Here is a 20,367-nt window from a genome sequence, read left to right as displayed (position 1 = left end):
TTTGACTGCACAAGTTAACTTAAAATGTATTAACAGTGGCAAGTAAAAATTACACTTTTTGCCATAAATACCCCATTAGACCAAAAGGAGATACCAATACTAGTTTATATAAATACAGCAACAGTATATGTGGTACTCAATTTAAATATCAACTTTTATTAGTAATCACATTAAATACCATTTTCTCTCCTTTCCCTGTGTCCAAGCAGGAAACCATAGGTGGTAAATGCTGTAACTCGGAAAACCAGTGATATATGCACAATGAGTGTTTTCAACATAAACCAGATTATAACCTTATCTGCTTCTATGAAGAGGTGAGCAGGTGTCTGGATGGAGGAGCAGCTGTGGATATTGTGTTCTTGGACTTTGCAAAGGCATTTGACACTGTCCCTCATAGACGCCTGATGGGTAAAATTAGGGCTATTGGTTTGGCAGAAATCATTTGCAATTGGACTGAAAACTGGCTGAAGGATCGTATCCAGAGAGTTGTGGTCAATGATTCCTACTCGGAATGGTCACCAGTTATGAGTGGTGTACCCCAGGGTTCTGTGCTTGGCCCACTACTATTTAATATATTTATTAATGATATAGAGGTAGGAATTAATAGCACTGTGTCTATTTTTGCAGATGACACCAAACTGTGTAGTGTAATACAGTCTATGGAGGATGTTCATAGGCTGCAGGGTGACTTGGACAAACTGAATGTTTGGTCATCCACTTGGCAAATGAGGTTTAATGTGGATAAATGTAAGGTTATGCACCTGGGGGCCAATAATCCAAAGGCAAAATATGTCCTTGGGGGAGTAAATCTGGGAGAGTCCCTTGTTGAGAAGGACCTGGGGGTACTAGTAGATCATAAATTGAATAACAGCATGCAATGTCAATCAGCTGCCTCTAAAGCCAGTAGGATCTTGTCATGTATCAAAAGTGGTATGGACTCTCGTGATAGGGATGTAATATTACCACTATACAAGGCACTGGTTCGGCCACACCTGGAATATGCTGTCCAGTTCTGGGCACCGGTCCATAAAAAGGATGCCCTGGAGCTGGAGAGGGTTCAACGTAGAGCCACAAAAATGATAAGGGGTATGGAGGGTCTCAGTTATGAAGAAAGATTAAAACAACTAGATTTATTTAGTCTGGAAAAGAGACGACTACGAGGGGACATGATTAATTTATTTAAATATATGAATGGTCCATACAAAAAATATGGTGGTAAGTTGTTTCAGATTAGATCAAATCAAAAGACGAGGGGGCACTCTCTCCGTTTGGAGAAATCAAGGTTTAATCACCGGAGGCGACAGGGCTTTTTTACTATGAGAACGGTCAATCTGTGGAATAGCCTGCCTCAGGCGCTGGTCACAGCAGGGACAGCGGAGAGCTTCAAGAAGGGTCTAGATGCCTTTTTACACCTAAATAACATTGACGGTTATGTTATATAGAATTGTTTCCCCTAAATCCCTTCCTCATCCAATCCCTTCCCTTCCTTGGTTGAACTTGATGGACAAGTGTCTTTTTTTTCAACCGTAGAAACTATGAAACTATAAAATAAGAGTCAGTGTCAGCTTTTCTAAAGTAGTCAGAAAATAATGGTTACTGTGTCTCAGATTAGTCCTTTCCAAACAACCCTGCCCCTGCAACTCCCATGTACCGAGATTGCCTCCACTGGTTAGTGCCCCGTCAGTGGAATAGACATGGCATGAACCGACGGGGAAAATCTCCTAGGAGGTGATCGACAACTCTGACGCTGCTCATACACCATACAGTAGTTGTCATCATTGGAACACTGTGATGGGTAAGTATTTAGTATTGCAACATTTAATGTATTTACTAATAAGAGTTGATATTCTTATTGAGCACCACATAAATTGTTGCTGTGTTTTGAAAATGCCCCATTAGTCCCAAATTTTACATTTTCAAGAAGGGTTAAAGAAGAAAATGATTTAGTTTTGCGCTTTTGCATTGTGTGATTCAGGGTTGTTTATAAGAAGTTTACTTGAATACAGGTTAGTCTACTGGACCATCAAGTTTATTCATCTGTGAAAAATAGATCTAAAAAATATCTTTTTAAAAAGAAAATTCTGATGTTTGTGTGCCTATCACAGGTGAAGCGGTGAAATTGGGAATTTGAGGGCGTATCGACATATCATCACTTGGGCTAGCTTGCACAGGACTAGCAACTCTTCTGCTTCGTGCAGGGGGTTCATCTGACTCATAAGATGAAGATGAAATAAAAAATTCATCTTTACTATCATAAGTTTCTTCTGCAGAATAAAATCTCTTGCCTATTATATTTGGAACTGTAAAACTGCTCTGAACAGAAAGACATAAGCTACGGACAGTTTGCCTGGACAGAGCAATTCATAGATGATAAAGTCGCTTTAGAGCTCTGTAACATGTGTGGACATTCCATCTCTGATGCACTAATACAGAAAAGCTACAGTAATATTTAAAAATGGGGTCTGCCAAATAAATACACAGAACAGGTAGAGGGGTCACTGATCAGTTATTTAGTCACCTGAGGTGTGACTGAAATGTCATTGATGTATATAGCCTGCCAGCCCTCTGTTATATATAGCCTACCAGCCCTCTGTTATATACAGCCTGCCAGCCCCCTGCAGTATATAGCCTGCCAGCCCCCTACAGTGCCTGCCAGCCCCCTGCAGTATATAGCCTGCCAGCAGCACCCTGCAGTATATAGCCTTCCAGCAGCACCCTGCAGTATATAGCCTGCCAGCAGCACCCTGCAGTAAATAGCCTGCCAGCAGCACCCTGCAGTATATAGCCTGCCAGCAGCACCCTGCAGTATATAGCCTGCCAGCAGCCCCCTGCAGTATATAGCCTGCCAGCCCCCTGCAGTATATAGCCTGCCAGCCCCCTACAGTGCCTGCCAGCCCCCTGCAGTATATAGCCTGCCAGCAGCACCCTGCAGTATATAGCCTGCCAGCAGCACCCTGCAGTATATAGCCTTCCAGCAGCACCCTGCAGTAAATAGCCTGCCAGCAGCACCCTGCAGTAAATAGCCTGCCAGCAGCACCCTGCAGTAAATAGCCTGCCAGCAGCACCCTGCAGTAAATAGCCTGCCAGCAGCACCCTGCAGTAAATAGCCTGCCAGCAGCACCCTGCAGTAAATAGCCTGCCAGCCCGTAAAGAATAAAAAAAACCTTTGTACTCCGACTGCCCGAGCAGCTCCGTTTCCATCTTCATGTTCGCTACAGCTCCGTCTGCAGCGCCTCTTTTTTCTTCAGGACGGTGCCAGGACCGCAACATCTGTGATGTCCTCGGTATAGTGCGTACTGAGTTTATTTTCAGCACAAAAATTGTGCTGAAAAACTTGGCTTATACTCGAGTATATAGGATAAGTTACTTTCAATAAGGTACGGTTATGTCCATTTCAGTAAGGGGTTATTGTTCCTCAGCGTTAAATTCTGTTTACAGTAGTTTAATATAGTTTGTTGTTGCTAAGAACTATACCTTTTTTAATGGATTGAGCCATTCCTTTTTTTTAATAAAAAAAAATAATAATAATCTTAAAATAAACTACTTCCTCCTAGCCTGGAGTAATCATCCTTCTGTGCTGATTATTTCCTTTCCTCATGGTCAAAGTCAAGTCTTATCTGATCCTGTGAACAAACTTTGCATCTTATTTTATCTTTTAACTCTGATGTCCTGTGAGCTTTGTAGTTGTATTAGCTGCATGGCAATAACAATTGAGACGGAAATAATACCTGGAGCAGATTCAGCTCCAAGTGTTTTAAGCCCTACCGCTGCTCATTGTGTTTTGAGGACTTACTCTACACAGCAACAAATACAACAGAACAGCGGGATGTTCTGTTCTCAGTCACTTCACACGGCCAGTTGGTCAGCTGCATGTGGCACTTGCATCATTTTTATTACCTATCTCTTCTTTCTACAATAAAGATTGTAATATGTGTTTGTATGCTTCATTTCTTCCTTTAGACCTATGTTGTCTTCTAACTGTAAAAAAAAACAAGAGTTTAAGGGATGGAAAATGCATTATTTCTTTAAACTGAAGAGTTGACTGACTTCCGTTCCCAGCTTGACCATTGTAATTGACTGAACCATAAGAAATGGACCATTGAGAAGATTGGCACATCCTGCACAAGTTCTAATAAATGTGTTCAGCTCGCAGAAATCACAAATCACCGCTTCTGCTTCTGATTCTTTTTCTTTGGCTTAAAAGGCTAAGAGCAGTTTATTTGTCATTTAGAATATCATGGCGTTTACAGCTACCTCAGTGCACCATGGCACCTCCTATGTACACGGTTCTAACTCCCACTACCGCCTCCTTGTTCAAATAATCTGTGGCTCACGATTTATTACAAAATAATATCAACTCCTAAGGCATACTTGTATATTGATTCAAAATAAATGTCTCTGGCAGTGTCAGTATTCCACTCAGTACCTTATAGCCACCGGGACCTCCATTCAAATATTAATTACTCCTCTTTTGTTTAGTTGCTTTTTATTGGAAATCAGGCGCTGCTATTAAGTGGTTTTGACCACAGATTACTTGCATGTGCTGTGGTACTGCAGAGCAAGGATCTGTAAAGCTGAAGTCCAGGAGCGGTCTGTTTGCAGAGAAAAAGACTTTAAATGCCTGTAAACTGCAGCCCTGGAGTGCTTGAGGGAGGTGGAGAACAGCTTGGGCACTCTCTATATGCATAATTATGCATGCCCGTTGCAGCTTGAGGGGCGCTTCCTCCCTCCTCCTCCCTGCCACTCCCATGTACGAGACCCGTCTAAACCTGAGAGTGGTGTGCATTATTATACTTCTAGGTAGGGCCTGAGCTGTTCTCGGCCTCCCTCAGGCGCTCCAGGGATACCATGTTAAATTATTTAAGGCTACATTCACACAACATTATGCCCGCCGTACCCCCTGCTCACCCCAACCCCCTCTCCACAGCGATATATGACAGATGTGTCCTTTCTTTTCCCCACACTCTTGTATGGCACTGTGCGCCCATTGCCTTCTATGGGGGACGTATATACGTCTATTGGATTTGTAAAGTCACAAATGAACAGAAAGAACCTAAACATTGGTTTCTATGCAATTAATTTTTTTAAATGTTAAAAACCTGCCAAATAAATATAGGAAATTCACCCCTTGATAAATAGTGCTGCTGTAAATCCAATATATTTATTGTAAATGGACATATATTCTATATACATTTACACATAAATTTGGCTATATTCTTGCAGACATATATTTTTGGGCCCCATGTATTACAATAACCCATGTGTGTGGCAATTGCCTGGGCTGCATTTTTCAGAGCAGGTCCTTTTGCTGCGTGTGTTTGTATCTTGCAATCGTTTTCTACTGTCATTGGTGACTGAGCAGGCCTAACATATTGATGATACATAGACCAAATGCAATGGTATACCGGTCCTTTGTGATATGCACATGATTGTGTAATAAAGCTGCGGTTAACATAAGAAAAAACGATGGTTGGACATTACACGTGTATATAATTTTTCCACCCAGTAACTGATAGTATTTCATGCTTCCTTCTATACTGAAATGCCTCTGACAGGACATCTGAGATATGACCACAACAGGGAAAGAGATACACAAACATTGCTAACTTATAAAACTCGATCAGTTATTTATTTATTTTTGTTATTAACTGCCGATCAGATGAGCCCACGACAAATAACACATGTCATATAATTGCATGTGCCAATTGAGTGGGTTTTTTTTTTCCCCATAACTGCATGACAAAAACCTTAAGCTATGCAAAACTTGTATGAGTGTATGACAACTAGCACCTCTAATGGTAACACTTTATACATTTAATCTTCAATATATGCAATAAATAGCTCTGTGTCCCTCTTTTGCTTTAGAACATTAAGTTATTAAGATTTGACTTTTGTGTTATAATGATGTTTTTTTTCTGTTGTAGCTGGGAACATTCAACAAATGGAGAGGTAAATTTATGTGCATCATTAAACAAACTCTAATTTACAGTATTTTAATTGCTTTTTAAAGTATTTTTAAAGTCTAATCCCTGGATATTTGCCAGGTATTAAGGTATAGTATGTCTTGGCAGTATAAAATAGTATGTAGCACATAGGCTCAATGCAAATGAATACCAATGATTACAGAGGTAAAAATTTACCTAATCTGTTTCAGCATCTAATCATCTACCAAAGCATTAATATTACTGCTGATAACACAGTATAAAGACAGCACAAAAGGGATGCAACCACATTTGGATTATTCATACAATATATTTTGGTCTGTTGTTCTTTTTGGTTAATGAAATTATAGAGAATGTATTGTAGGAGTCATGTCCATGAATTGGCTTATGACTGTTATTAATATGTATAAGTATAAAGTAAACAATTGTTTTAACTCAACAGAGAAATCTGGGAAATCATTAACATAACTGGATTCCCAGAACATTTTGTGTGTGTTGGTTACACAGCACTTTTATAAATGTTTACACTTTTATTTTTAAAGCTGCAAGTCATTTCCCATCAATTTGTCTGGAGTGCTTATAGTTTCTGCTTCTAAAAAATATAAATAAGAGCTCAGTAAATGTGCACAAAACATAATTGCTCATTCTTACTGAATGAGTTGGTTTGCCAAACTTCTTTAACCCTTGGACAGGCAAGCTGCAAATTTAGAACACAATGGGGCTCATCTACTAAGAGTTCGCGGACCACACTATCGTCAGATATTCCGCCGATATCCGATTAGCTCCACAATTAGGGCATTTTTGCGCACACGATCAGATTTTGGCGCGTCGGTGCCAGCTTTCATGCAACGCAAATCGGAAGGGGGGGGGATTTTGAGCATCGTACGATTTATTTGCCACTGTTCCACTTAATAACTACACTTGGCTTCACTGTATGTCCACTATTCCCTTTTTTTATGTCTTTGCTCCATATAAAGAGGAGAGGGGCAGTATTACTGAGTAGGGCAGTAAGTGACATTAAAGGGGTGTTCTCGTCTGGACATTCCCATTCGGTTTCATTAAACTGCCATACATATACAATTCTTCAATTAGATGTTATATAAAAAATTATAATGTTACTACGTCTTTGTCCCACTTAATAATTCTGCCCTGCCCCTTTGCTTGTGCATCAAGCAAGCAGCGACATGGTCCATGCACCTGAGTTCCCACACTGTGGCACGTGACTCCCATATGTTCATATGGCCCACTGTTTGGAAACCCATGTTCTCAAAGATATATTACATAGATAAACTTTTAACATGGATTTATGTTTAAGTTTTGAAGTTTGTTGAAAACTTAATGACACCTTAACTTTTTAATTTTTGTTTTTTTTAAAAGAAATGTTGTATGTCTTTTTAACCCACAGTTGGTATACCATGCATTGCAGCTGGTAGCATTTGCTGTCCTTGCCATATTAATTATGAGACTGAAGTTGTTTTTAACACCCCATATGTGTGTAATGGTATCCCTGCTGTGCTCCAGACCGGTAAGGCTGTCTTTTATGATGATGTATTAATTGTCTTGTATATTATTGTATTAATAGAAATATCTTTTCATCCTTTATAACTTGTTCATCTTCAAATAGCAGTTTATTGATGTCCATTCTGTGTTCACAGATGGTGAAAAGCACATCCTAGTAATACTGTCCCTTATAAATTTGTTGTTTCCCTGTTATGCATATACTTTTCTAAAACCCATTATTTTCCTATTAGCTTTTATCATTGTATTCACTAATAAGCATTCTAAAAGCAATTATTGTAAGTTTTTCCATAATTTACCTTGGTCTGTAACCATATATAAAGTGTAACATTGTGGTAAACTTGTAGTTTAAAAGTACTTCCTGCTGTCGCCTATAAGTATCCTCTTTAGCTTTCCTTTTTTGTTAGAAATTACCCTTTTATCTATAAGAAAATCACCTTTATGCTATATGCAAAATAAGCTCAGAAGTATTGCACATTACCAGTTATCTAAGGAGGCTGAAAGGTTATGGTCACTTCAGTCACAGCTCCATAGCACCTAGAACCATGTGTCAATTCTAATAATCTCAACTTTAAAAATGAAACAAATTTGCAATAATCTGTGTTGTACCAGAGAAATTTAACCCCTTTGTGCAGTTCTGTTGTACGCTTCTTTAACCCCTGAACGACCAGGCCCTTTTTCGTTTTTGCATTTTCATTTTACACTTCCCACCTTAAAAATATATAATATATAATAGGCAGGAGCGCACCTGCCATGAGGCGAGTTGAGAATCTTGCCTCAGGCAGCGCGCCACCTGATGGACGAGGCGGCGGCATTGTTCGCCCACGTCCATGCTGCCACCCGCCAGTCAGCCTATGCTGCCACCCGCCAGTCAGCCTATGCTGCCGCCCGCCAGTCAGCCTATGCCGCCGCCCGCCAGTCAGCCTATGCCGCCGCCCGCCAGTCAGCCTATGCCGCCGCCCGCCTGTCAGCCTATGCCGCCGCCCGCCTGTCAGCCTATGCCGCCGCCCGCCTGTCAGCCTATGCCGCCGCCCGCCAGTCAGCCTATGCCGCCGCCCGCCAGTCAGCCTATGCCGCCGCCCGCCAGTCAGCCTATGCCGCCGCCCGCCAGTCAGCCTATGCCGCCGCCCGCCAGTCAGCCTATGCCGCCGCCCGCCAGTCAGCCTATGCCGCCGCCCGCCAGTCAGCCCATGCCGCCGCCCGCCAGTCAGCCTATGCCGCCGCCCGCCAGTCAGCCTATGCCGCCGCCCGCCAGTCAGCCTATGCCGCCGCCCGCCAGTCAGCCTATGCCGCCGCTGGGTCTCCCACCCGTGTTGCTGTGCGCTCGCTCGCCGGCCTGTGCTGCTGTCCGCCTTACCGCCCGCCTATGCCGCCGCCCAGGCTGACACACCCAATTGCAATTCATAGTGATGGTATTTAATATACCATGCTGTGGTCTGGGAAGCGGGAATAAATTAAGTGCAGTGAAAATAGTGAAAAAAAAACACATTTGCCGTATTCTTGTGGGGTAGGATTTTATAGCTTTCAATGTGCTCGCCAAATAACATGTCTTCATTGACTTTCATGCTACAGAAAGACCTGATACAACCCATTAAAAGCCATGGCTGGAAATGCATGCTGGTTCTACCCCAGAGTCACAGTCTACAAGTGTAAATACCCACATTGGGAACATGCGCATCACAATAGAGCTGTAGGGAGGTATTTATCATATGCCAATCCTTGTGTGCTGGCATGGAGGTGTCGGAAAGGGTAAAATAATCGCAAGTTCTTGCAATAATGTAGCATTTGCGATTATTTCATTGTCCTGGTGCAGAAGCCCTGGTAAATACCTTCCTTAGTCTTAATCTTAATTTTCTAGCTTACAGGGATCTCATGCGTTACTCATCTGGGAAATAATAGGTACTAGAATACAATGTGAGTCCTGTCATTATTGTTGATGTTAAGGAAAACTGGTTACATTGAATTGGGGCACAAAATCTTTATATTTGATAGCTTTGTGGCAGTTAATGAAAATAGTCCTATTTGTTGTACAATGCCACCGTTCCAAAAGGAACTGTGGGTGGTTTAGTTTTCTCAGATAGACCTGGTCTGTTACCTGTAAAGAATTTGCTACTATACCTTTTAGATATCTTATGTAATTCATGTGTCGGCACAGCACATCTTTTTTTGCAAAAAAAATAAAGGGCCTCCACCAACTTTCTAAAATTGTGTATGGTTAGTGTATAAACATCATAATTAACAGAAACCAATCGCCTGTCTAGACTTCAGAAAACGACATATGTTTCCTATTTCTGTACTGGCGTTCTAAAAAAAATGGGGAAGCAAAGAACTTTATGTACTTTCACACTTTTACTGATGTACTCTCTGCACTAGCATAGGATGGCAGCTGTTACAGCTGATTTGCTAATTTTAATGTTTGCAAATTATTTTGTGGAAAAAAAATCAATTTTTCTCTTTTTGTACATACAGAAACTGATAACATTTTCTTGATGAGTTTAAATATAATGATCCTAGTAGGATGCAACAGTTTATTCTACATTACATTAGAATGTTACACTGAATGTTGGTCAAATTACTTCCGTCTGCTCCAGCCTTCTGATATTGTTTTTTTATATCCTCAAAACTTATCTCCCTTTATGAAGATGATTTTCAATGTGAAGAAAATATTCAGCTGAAAATATGTGTACACACATTAAATCATAATAAGCGTTTTACTATAATTTACACTAGAAAGTGATGTGAATTACAGTTCAATCAGTTTGTCCATGGTTGGCCATGCTCCCTCCTCTTAACACTGCTGCAAACCCTGGGGAACATTAATGCATACTTTTAAAATAAATTCAACATAAGAAGCAACTTATTTCTCTGTTTAGTTTCCTAGTCTATGGGTATGTGATACAAGAAATAGCATCATTGGTCTACTTGGTATGACATTTCCAACCCCACATCATGTGACCATGTGTAGGCGTTCATCACCATAGACAGGGATTCTTTACTGTACGTGCAGTGAGACTGTGGAATTGTCTGCCACAGGATGTTATGGCAGATTAGTTTTATCCTAAATTATAGGTTGGAATTGATGTATCTGTGTCTTTTTCCAACCTTCTATGCTATGGTTATAGCAGCGGAACAGGGCTCCTTTAAATGAGCAAACATAGCTTAAAGAAAAGCCACCATCAATATAAACCAGAACGTTTACTCATAGATCTAGGCCAGTGATGGCGAACCTTTTAGCAACTGAGTGCCCAAACTGCAACCCCACACCCCCCTCATTTATTGCGAGGTAAAGCAGTAACTTATTGCTCCCTGTTTTTCAACAATGTTCAATCATATTGGCCTCCTGATGACACCAACACAGTAGAAAGAAGGGAAAATTTGCATGATTGTAGCTTCTTTCCATTGTCCCTCTATACACAGAGAATCATGGGGTCAGCAGGAGGTCCAACAAAGATAATTAGGCCCTCTTCCTACAGTCCCAAGTAAGTATCACTTTAAAATATCACTGAAAGCAGCATCTTTTAAGTTGCTTGGAACTGCAGGAAAATTCTTTGAGTCCTGGTTGGTGTGCTGTGGCGATGGCCAGGTGCCCACAGAAAGGGCTCAGAGTGCCGCCTCTGGCACCCGTGCCATAGGTCCACCACCACTGATCTAGGCACTTTGACTGTGGTAATCTTAGATCTGTTACTCATGTCCTCCTTTTTTTCTAAAATAAACTTTTACAATTATGCTAATTTTCCTCAGCCCCTCAGTGATGTCTTTTCACTTGTTGTTGCAATGAGCAGAGCAGGTCTCACCTCCACTGCACTTCCTTCTGCTGCTAGATTACACAGGCAGAAGGAAAAGGGTGAGAGCAGGGGCGGGGTGAGATGTTCTGCTCATTGTAAAAGCCTATGCGGCTGCAGTACTGAGGGGCTATGGAAACACCCACCAGTGCCCCTGAGGCTCATTAGCATAATTTAATAAGTTTATTTTAGAAGGATGGAGGCCACACGTATAAGAAGTTTACCACAGTCACTCTGCCTGGATCTATGAGCAAGTGTCGCTCATTTATCCATGCCTGATTTTGATGGTAGATTTAATAAATGGTATATAAATAAATATATATCAGGCTGCACAAATAAGACTTCTCTTGTCAACCTTGGTCGACCTTTCTAAATATAAGGGAGAGCATGTCCAACCCCCTTCACACCCTCCTCTTTCCCCCCAAGTTCCTGTTTCTGAATAACCTCTTTAAGGTCCAAAAACAATAACTGTATATACCATATCAACAAGTACCGTATATACTGGGAAAACCTATTGACTAAAGTTCAAGCCAAGGGTGGAAAATGCATTGGTCACAGTCTCCCCCGTATATAGTCAGCAAGCCCGCTGTAGTATATAGCCTGCCAGCCCCCTGTAGTATATAGCCTTCCTGCCCCCTTTAGTAGGTAGCCTGCCGGCCCCCTGTAGGATGCAGCCTGCCTGCCCCCCTGTAGGATGCAGCCTGCCTGCCCCCCTGTAGGATGCAGCCTGCCTGCCCCCCTGTAGGATGCAGCCTGCCTGCCCCCCTGTAGGATGCAGCCTGCCTGCCCCCCTGTAGGATGCAGCCTGCCTGCCCCCCTGTAGGATGCAGCCTGCCTGCCCCCCTGTAGGATGCAGCCTGCCTGCCCCCCTGTAGGATGCAGCCTGCCTGCCCCCCTGTAGGATGCAGCCTGCCTGCCCCCCTGTAGGATGCAGCCTGCCTGCCCCCCTGTAGGATGCAGCCTGCCTGCCCCCCTGTAGGAGGCAGCCTGCCTGCCCCCCCCCCTGTAGGAGGCAGCCTGCCTGCCCCCCCCCCTGTAGGAGGCAGCCTGCCTGCCCCCCTGTAGGAGGCAGCCTGCCTGCCCCCCTGTAGGAGGCAGCCTGCCTGCCCCCCTGTAGGAGGCAGCCTGCCAACCCCCCCCCCCCCAAAAAAAAACCTGTTTACTTGTCATACTGTGTGCTGATGCCGGTGATGTAACAATCTCTGCGACGGCCAGCGCAGAGACACAGAGAAGATACCTACCGGAGCATCAATCGTTTGAAGAGGAGCTGCCGGGGGGGGGGGGGGTCAGAAGGTGAGTACATAGTTTGTTTTTTTTCTTGACTCGAGTATAAGCGGAGTTACTTTTGAAAATGAAAATTGCCAGTTATGTCTTGGTTACTGAAAAAAAATATATATATAGATTGATAATGTAGTGATCTTCTTTCTGTTTGGCTCCTAGCTAAAATATATATTATTTCTCCTATTTCTCATTTGTAGCTTTTCGGATGGATCTCCAGTAGATTAAATCGTCAGCTGTTTATTCTCATTATTGTAATATTGATGTCTATACAAGGTATAAGCAACATTCAAAGTCAGCTGAATATCAAAGGAGAGTTCAGCAACATAGCTCAGGAAGAACTGTTAGAGTGGATAAAATTCAGTACGAAACCAAGTAAGTTATTTCTTTTTCTGCCTTCATTTGTGACTACAGAGGGGTCTCTCAAGTCTAATTTCTTCTAAAAGTTACACCATACTTATTCCAGACCAGAAATAGACTATCCTAAAGGTGTCCTATTTAGTATACTATTTGGTATGATTTAAGCAGTGGACAAATCTGTGTTTCCTAGGCACAGGCTGAGTAACTGGTCAAGAGCACTGGAAATACAATTAGTGCTGTGAATTTTGAATTATGACTCTGAAGTATTCAAATGGTTTAAAATGCAAAATGGAACTTGAGTATATCCTTTAAATATTATCCAAAATATAAAAGGGCAGGGGTAGCTCAGTGAGAAAAGGGTCCAGTCCTTATTCGGGTACACGCTTTATCAGACTTGACCCAAAGTTTTATTACAAAATAAGCCAACCAAACTCCACAGAAGCAGTACTACAGTGTTATCTTGGTTATAGAATATTCTTTAATTTACCCTTAGAAATACATACAACATTCCAGCTCCTCATTTGAGCCATTTTCAAGTGTATAAATGTTATTTATATATGTATATATCATAAAGATTCAATTGATTCCAACATCCTTCGTGTGACATTTTTGTATGTGTGGTGATAATATATGCTGGGAATTGCAATATTAGAGTGAAAGGATAGGTTAATTGGTTAATACTGTATAATTAAAAGGAGGCTCCAGGTTGTCAAAGCTGGCATCGAAGCTGGCCGCATAAATGCACAATTGATACTATATCTAGTGATAAGGCAGGTCAAGGAAATGTCCCAATCTACTGCAGAAGACCCATTACACCACTAACACAGAAAATTGGATATTAAACCACTCACCACAAGGCCTCCCTACTGTTGACCATTGTCATAGTATCCCAATTCAAGTCCCACATTGGACACAAACTTGTAGCTAAAGATACTGTTCCTATCTTAGCAGGATAACTTTTCTTGTTCACGATACCACTACAAACTAAGACAATGTTTCGTGGCCAAGAAGGGAGCCCAGCAATTTTTTCTAAAATCTATGATTGGAAAGGTGTTTTAAACTTATTTTGTAAGAGGTCGGATCCTCATATCTGGGGAGCTGCAATCGGCGTTATTCATAAGGGGGCCGGCCAACACACCCCCAGCACGCCTCCTGTCACCTAGGACCAATAGGAGAAGACAGCAGCATGTATTGCATAATCGCTGCCGGCTCTCCGTGATGCCGCTGTGTCCGCCCCGGGCTTATTGACAGCACCGGCCGAATGTTATATATATTCGTCCGGCACTGTCAATAAGCCCGGCGCGGTCGCAGCCACTGTCAGTGCAGTGCGACCGCCCATGTGAATAAGCCCCGCACCGCTGTAAGTGGAACAGCGGTGATGCGGCGGCATCGCGGAGAGCCGGCAGTGATTTCCCAATACATGCTGCCGGCTTCTCCTATTGGTCCTAGGTGACAGGGGGCGTGCTGGGGGTGTGTCGGCCGGCCCCCTTATGAATAACGCCGACTGCAGCTCCCCAGATATGAGGATCCGACCTCTTATTTTGTAAGAGGTCGGATCTGTTTAAAACACCTTTCCAATCATAGATTTTAGAAAAAATTGCTGGGCAGAAAGGGGGTAGGGAGCGAGTTATGTGGGGCCCATTTTTTTTTGTGGGGGGGCCTTTTTCGGGGTGACAGGTTCTCTTTAATTCAAAAGGTCTGGTTCCAGAGATGGTAGTTTGCAGCCTAAAAAGGAAGTGTCTGTTGTGGGGAATCCTGCTGCCCACTACTATGTTGATACATGAAGAAAAAAGGAACATAAAAGCCAATAGCAACAAATTAGACCTATAGCATCAGAAGATATGGCAATTGTGATGAGACCAATGTAGTCCACTTATGTGAGTGTACTATAAGAAATCTAACATGCATCAAAGAACAAACAACGGATGTCACCTCTCAAACATAAATAGGACACACCAAGGATACACCAAGGATCCTTACAACAATTCACCATTACAGTTCTTCAAAAGTTTATAACCAACTGCAGAGGCAGGGATATACATAAGAAACTACTCATGCGAGAAGCTTATTGGATTTTGGAACTAGAAACTAGATTTCCAAAAGGACTCAATTACAAGAACAATCTAATGTATCTGTATTGAATATCCTTGTACACCATATACATTTCTATCATGCAGCGATACACCATTATGCATCTGCTGGTAACACACACACACCAAGTTAGTTTAGGCTTACCTTACATCATGGTTTTTGTGTAGGTATGACAGCTAAGTTGTAAAGGCCTCAGATCACATTATATGTTTTCAGCATGTGAATAAACTCTTAGCATGGTCGTACCTATATATAGCACATCCATTTAATAAACACAACTATAGTAGCAACATATCGCAGTACAAAATATACTTATTCACTACATGGTATTGTAGGACGCCTCCCACCAGTGACATCCTGCATCTGCTTTCTAACACACACAGTAATTTAGTTTGGGCTCATCTTTCAACATGGTCTTTTGTGTGGGTTTAACAGCTAATTGTGAGGCCTCAGTTTGCATTATATTGGCCACAGATCACATTATATGTTTTCAGCATGCGACTAATCGGTTAACATGGTCACCACAACTATAGTAGAAACATATTGAAATATACAACATAGTGGTGGAGGAAGCCTCCCACCAGTGACATCACTGGTCATAAGCCCCCTCACTTCCCTTATCCATACTATTTAGAGATACACAGGCCAGGTAGCACACAGGTATGATTAAGAGCGATACCGATGTGCATTTTGCCATCTATATGGATTGCTTTTTCAAATATATCTTTTATAACATGTTTGAATGAAAAAGATGGATTTTATATGAAATTGTAGCTTCACATTCACCAAGCCAATGCTGAAGCCCCTCCTGCTTTTCTGTTGGGAAATTATACTAATGTTCCCTGTCTTGTATCCCAGTTTGCGATTTTATTGTGTAATGAAGACAAGACAGTCTTCATGTGTTGTGTAAAATAGTAACGAAACTGTCAAGGTACAACAATATATGGAATATAATATATGTGTGCAATTTTCTTCCTCTTCTCAGATGCAGTATTTGCTGGAGCAATGCCTACAATGGCAAGTGTTAAACTATCTACAGGACGCCCCATTGTGAATCACCCTCATTATGAAGATGCGGGTTTACGGTGAGTTAAAAAAAAAAAAATCATATTTGGCTGTGTGTGTATTTTTTTTTGAATGCGCACAGTATTAAAAATAGCAATTTGTCTGCCTGTTAGATAGTCTTTCTAAATAAAATTGTCGTTTATCACTGATATTTTTTTCACTGTGTCACCATGGATCATTGTCTTTATAACTGTACCTTTTAAAGGCAATCTGTATGCAGAAAAAACCTTATACTATCAGTTATGAAGCAGATAAAACCCATCAGATCATATTTAATTATTGCCCAGCATAGTGGGATCATCCAGAAAATCAACTTTGAAGTGATATGCAAATTAGTTCTAGTATCCCAACCTCCAACCTCCCAGTGCTGTGATTGACATCTCAAGTCATTGATAAAAGCTGGCTTCTGATATAGCCGGATTCAAGCGAGAAACTTTCCACCTAGGTGACCTTTACAGCCAATTTACATGTCACTTCAAAGTTGATATTCTGGAAGATGTAACCATACTGGTTCATATAAAGAGCATGATATAGAAGGCTTTATTCTGATAAGGCATTTGTAGTCTTTTTCTGCTTTCTTCTCAAATGTTCACATCAAATTTGTATTGCAATCTTAGCATTTGGGCAACAGAAATGGACCCCTATGCTTGTGTAGTGTATTAAAGTTTAAGCACCGAAGTTCAGACAGCACTTATGGAGTCCTTGCATCATATTTCTGGATGAATTGAGGGATTTTAGTCATATAAATAATACAAAGTCATTAAAACTAAAATAACAATAAATCTGTTTTTCAGCTACAAATGTTAAAGGGGTTATCCAGGTTTAAAAAAATGTTTTATGGCCGGGCTGGGGAGGGCTAGTTAAACATAATAAACATGGACTTACCTCCTCCGGCGCCGCTGATGTCCCGCGCCGCGGTCACTTCGATCCGTGCCCCTGTAAACAAACAGGGGCACGGAAGCCGCACACAGGGAGCTTCTGGTCCGCGTTGTGGACGGCTCCTCCCATCCGTCCCTATCTCTCAGCGTTGTAAGCGCTGGGAGATGGTGCGCATGGGAGCTTCCGGCCGGCCGGAAGCTCCCTGTGCGCCCTTGTACTGAAACCGGCGCACGGAGAAGACGGGCCGCGGCGCGGGACTTCGGCAGCACCAGAGGAGGTAAGTACATATTTATTATGTTTAAATAGCCCTCCCCAGCCCGGACATAAAAAAAAATTTAAACCCGGATAACCCTTTAAGACCTTCTCAGCCCTCAGAATATACCAATTAAACACATTAAAAAGTAAAGTCACTACTAAACCCTGTTTATTTTTTGAAAGCAGACAACCCGGCGACCGCTTGTACCACCATCATGCAACACAAATTTTTTTTTCAAAAATGCTTGAAAATGTACATTTTTACTTAAGACTCGCATTGAGTTGCAGGTTTATGCACAAATGTTAAAATTATATTAATCTGCTCAATCTTAACAAAAAACATACTATATTTGTGTTTTAAAAATATATAACGTATAAAATAAAATGCGTCTGTTCTGTCAATGTATACAGAAATAACTTTTTAATTAATACACACAACCACCTTCATGCAGCTTTACAACAAATGGTGATAAAATGCTAAAAGTACATGAAAGTTCAAAATTTGCACTAAAATACGCACTTGTATAAAGAAAATGCACTTTCCTTAAAACTTTAAGATTTGAGGAGTTCATACATACCCCACACTTGTATATTCACTAAAATATGCAGAAAAGGAAATGTTAAATACATTGTGAGAAGCTCAGTGCAATTTTAAGCCAAAATTGTTTGGCGCTCTGAGATATTTGATTTTACACTCCCTAACACAACAGTAAACCAAATAAAACTATGTATCCATAAACCAAGCTAATGAGATAACAAAGGTGAATACATTATCCTTTTTTTATTTTTTTTTTAAACATATTAATACAATTACACTGAATTAGTAAAAATGTATAAGACACAACATAAATTATACATTTTATATTAACTGTACCAGGACAACATATATAATAAACTGGCATAAAAAAAGCTAAAGCTCTCCTTTCAAAACAGTGGTTGATCATTAGGGATCACATGCAGTTCTAAATGTAATGTAAACACCCTATGTGACCGAACCCTTAACATTGAATACAGATAATACAGTTTTCTCTTCTTGAAAATATTGTTTAAAGATCAAGAAATTGGAATGTTTATAGAATATATAGAAAGTTTAATATTAAATGAATTACTAAATATAGCCTCAATAGTGTTCCCTTTATATTCATGTATTTTCAGAGCACGAACAAAAATGGTTTACTCAATGTACAGTCGTAAATCGGCTAAAGAAGTAAAAAAGGCCCTGATGGATATGGGTGTACAGTATTTTATACTTGAAGATGCATGGTGCACTAGAAGAACAAAGTGAGTATTTGAAAATGTCATGGCGGAGATTCATCAGAAGTGTCTTATAGATAAACTGTTCTGGTTGCCCATGGTTGCCAATCGGAGCTCAGCTTTCATTTTCTCACAGCTGTTTTTAAAATGAACGCTGAGCTCTGATTAGTTTTCATGGACAGCTAGAACAGCTTTACCTAGATTTACATAGATTCTATGTATGGTCACAATGTATTTTGATACATTTTGCTTTTAGAAATGCTTTTATTCAATCTTAAGATAGTTTATATAGTCCCAAGTGAGACCTAATAGGAAATCTGGCAAAGATCTAGTACAAAACCTTCGGGTGTAGGTATAAAGACACTTTTTATTTTACTCACAAAACAAGGTTAAAAGGGTAGACTCTTAATTATATATCTGCATAGAATAAAAGAGAGCAGAATAAAATTGTCCTTATACGTACAACCGAAGGTTTTGCACTATATCTTTGCCAGATTTCCTATTAGGTCTTACTTTGGAATACCAACATGAGAGTGAGTTGGCCTCGGAAGTGGTGCCGGATTATTGGAATCAGACTATTGGAATAACATCCAAAGAGTTGATGAAATTTCCTTTAAGGTGGAATCCCCCTTTTCACAATTGGATAGGAGTACAGCGCCTGGTTGTCTCGGGAAGAACCCCTGACTGGTAGGAATGAGCACTGACATTTATTTTTATTAGCATTATACTGGAGCCAACTCATTGAGGTGGATGAGAGATTTTCCTAGACCTGTTCTGTGCAGAGAGGGGAGTCGATAAGCTCAGATATCACTGTGAGTAGTAGCCACATTGATGTGTTTTTCTATACTGTGGTTCTGTTCTGCACTTGGTCATGTCTGTAATGTAAATGAGGTGAGTACTACAAAGAAAACCTCAACAAGTTATTAGTTTGGTGGTCCGGGTAAAAGGTTAAGATTTTGTTGATTTTTGTTTTAATATAGTGGCCAAAAATCTATTTTGGTTTTCATATTGACAAATTTGCTTACGTTAATTTAGGAGTTTGCCCTTAAGCTAAACTTACTGGGGGGCATTTATCATTTATCAAGTGCAAGCCAATCTCCCCCACTGACTTCCTAGATATTTCAGACAATTATGTATTTTTTCTGGGAAGCATCATCCTTGGCTTTGCAGATGGAATGTGTTTTCAAGCTAAATTGGTCCAGAAAAGACCTTAAAAAAATTTATCAAAAAAAGAAATAATAAATTGCATCATGTTGTTACCAGTGAGCCTTGGTGACTGGTCTATATGTAGTTGCCAAAATTGATGAATTGTAAGTTGCATTTACAGGTCATTCATATGTTTGTTTGTTTTAATTATTTGGGGAGTGGTAGGGGGTTTGTAAATATTTTCATAATGCCATAACATTATTGATAACTTTTTATTTTTCAGAACTGGTTGCACCATGTCAGAGATCTGGGATATAGAAAATCCTTCAAATGTTGGGAAGATTCCCTTATGTTCTATTTTGGCCAAGGAATCATTGCCACACTTTGTCACTTTATTTGAAAATAATGTTTACAAAGTTTTAAAAGTTGGTATTTAAGTTTTTTTTTAAAAATCCCATTATATACAGGATAGATCTGTTTTTAATTCTGGGATATCCTGGTTTACAGATATTTGCCGTCTGGAATTTTGTAACATACACAATGCTATGCAAATCTTTATTGCTAAGAGAATTCTATGAAAATACACAACATACTTCTATGGAGAGCTGCAATTGTTTTGTTAAGTATTGCTAGTATGTTGAGTGAATGAGAACAAAAGTCCTACAAATACTGCCTTAAAATGTTTTAATTTGGCAGAGGTTTCTTTTACAATACAATTTTACAGTCTAGCACCAAAGAGAATATGAATTATGTACATTTATGTATAGTAATTGGTGTTCTGTTCCAGCATTGTTTTA

The 20,367-nt window shown here is 40.6% G+C and overlaps 1 protein-coding gene across 6 annotated transcripts in view; it reads left to right on the top strand.

Annotated features, from left to right (window-relative positions):
• DPY19L1 (dpy-19 like C-mannosyltransferase 1) overlaps nt 1-20,012 on the top strand; it is a 137,051-nt gene extending 117,039 nt beyond the window's left edge. For all 6 annotated transcript variants that reach the window (XM_072153270.1, XM_072153273.1, XM_072153271.1 and 3 more), the window contains 6 exons: nt 5,925-5,949; nt 7,348-7,467; nt 12,721-12,895; nt 15,957-16,056; nt 18,326-18,451; nt 19,854-20,012. In XM_072153270.1, coding sequence (XP_072009371.1) covers nt 5,925-5,949; nt 7,348-7,467; nt 12,721-12,895; nt 15,957-16,056; nt 18,326-18,451; nt 19,854-20,007 — 700 coding nt within the window. In that variant the 3' untranslated portion in view covers nt 20,008-20,012. The remainder of the gene's footprint in view (nt 1-5,924; nt 5,950-7,347; nt 7,468-12,720; nt 12,896-15,956; nt 16,057-18,325; nt 18,452-19,853) is intronic.
• Nucleotides 20,013-20,367: the final 355 nt, after the last annotated feature.

The sequence above is a fragment of the Engystomops pustulosus genome, chromosome 5 (genome assembly GCF_040894005.1).
Source record: "Engystomops pustulosus chromosome 5, aEngPut4.maternal, whole genome shotgun sequence".
NCBI classification, from domain to species: domain Eukaryota; kingdom Metazoa; phylum Chordata; class Amphibia; order Anura; family Leptodactylidae; genus Engystomops; species Engystomops pustulosus.
This window is presented reverse-complemented; position numbering and strand designations above follow the sequence as displayed.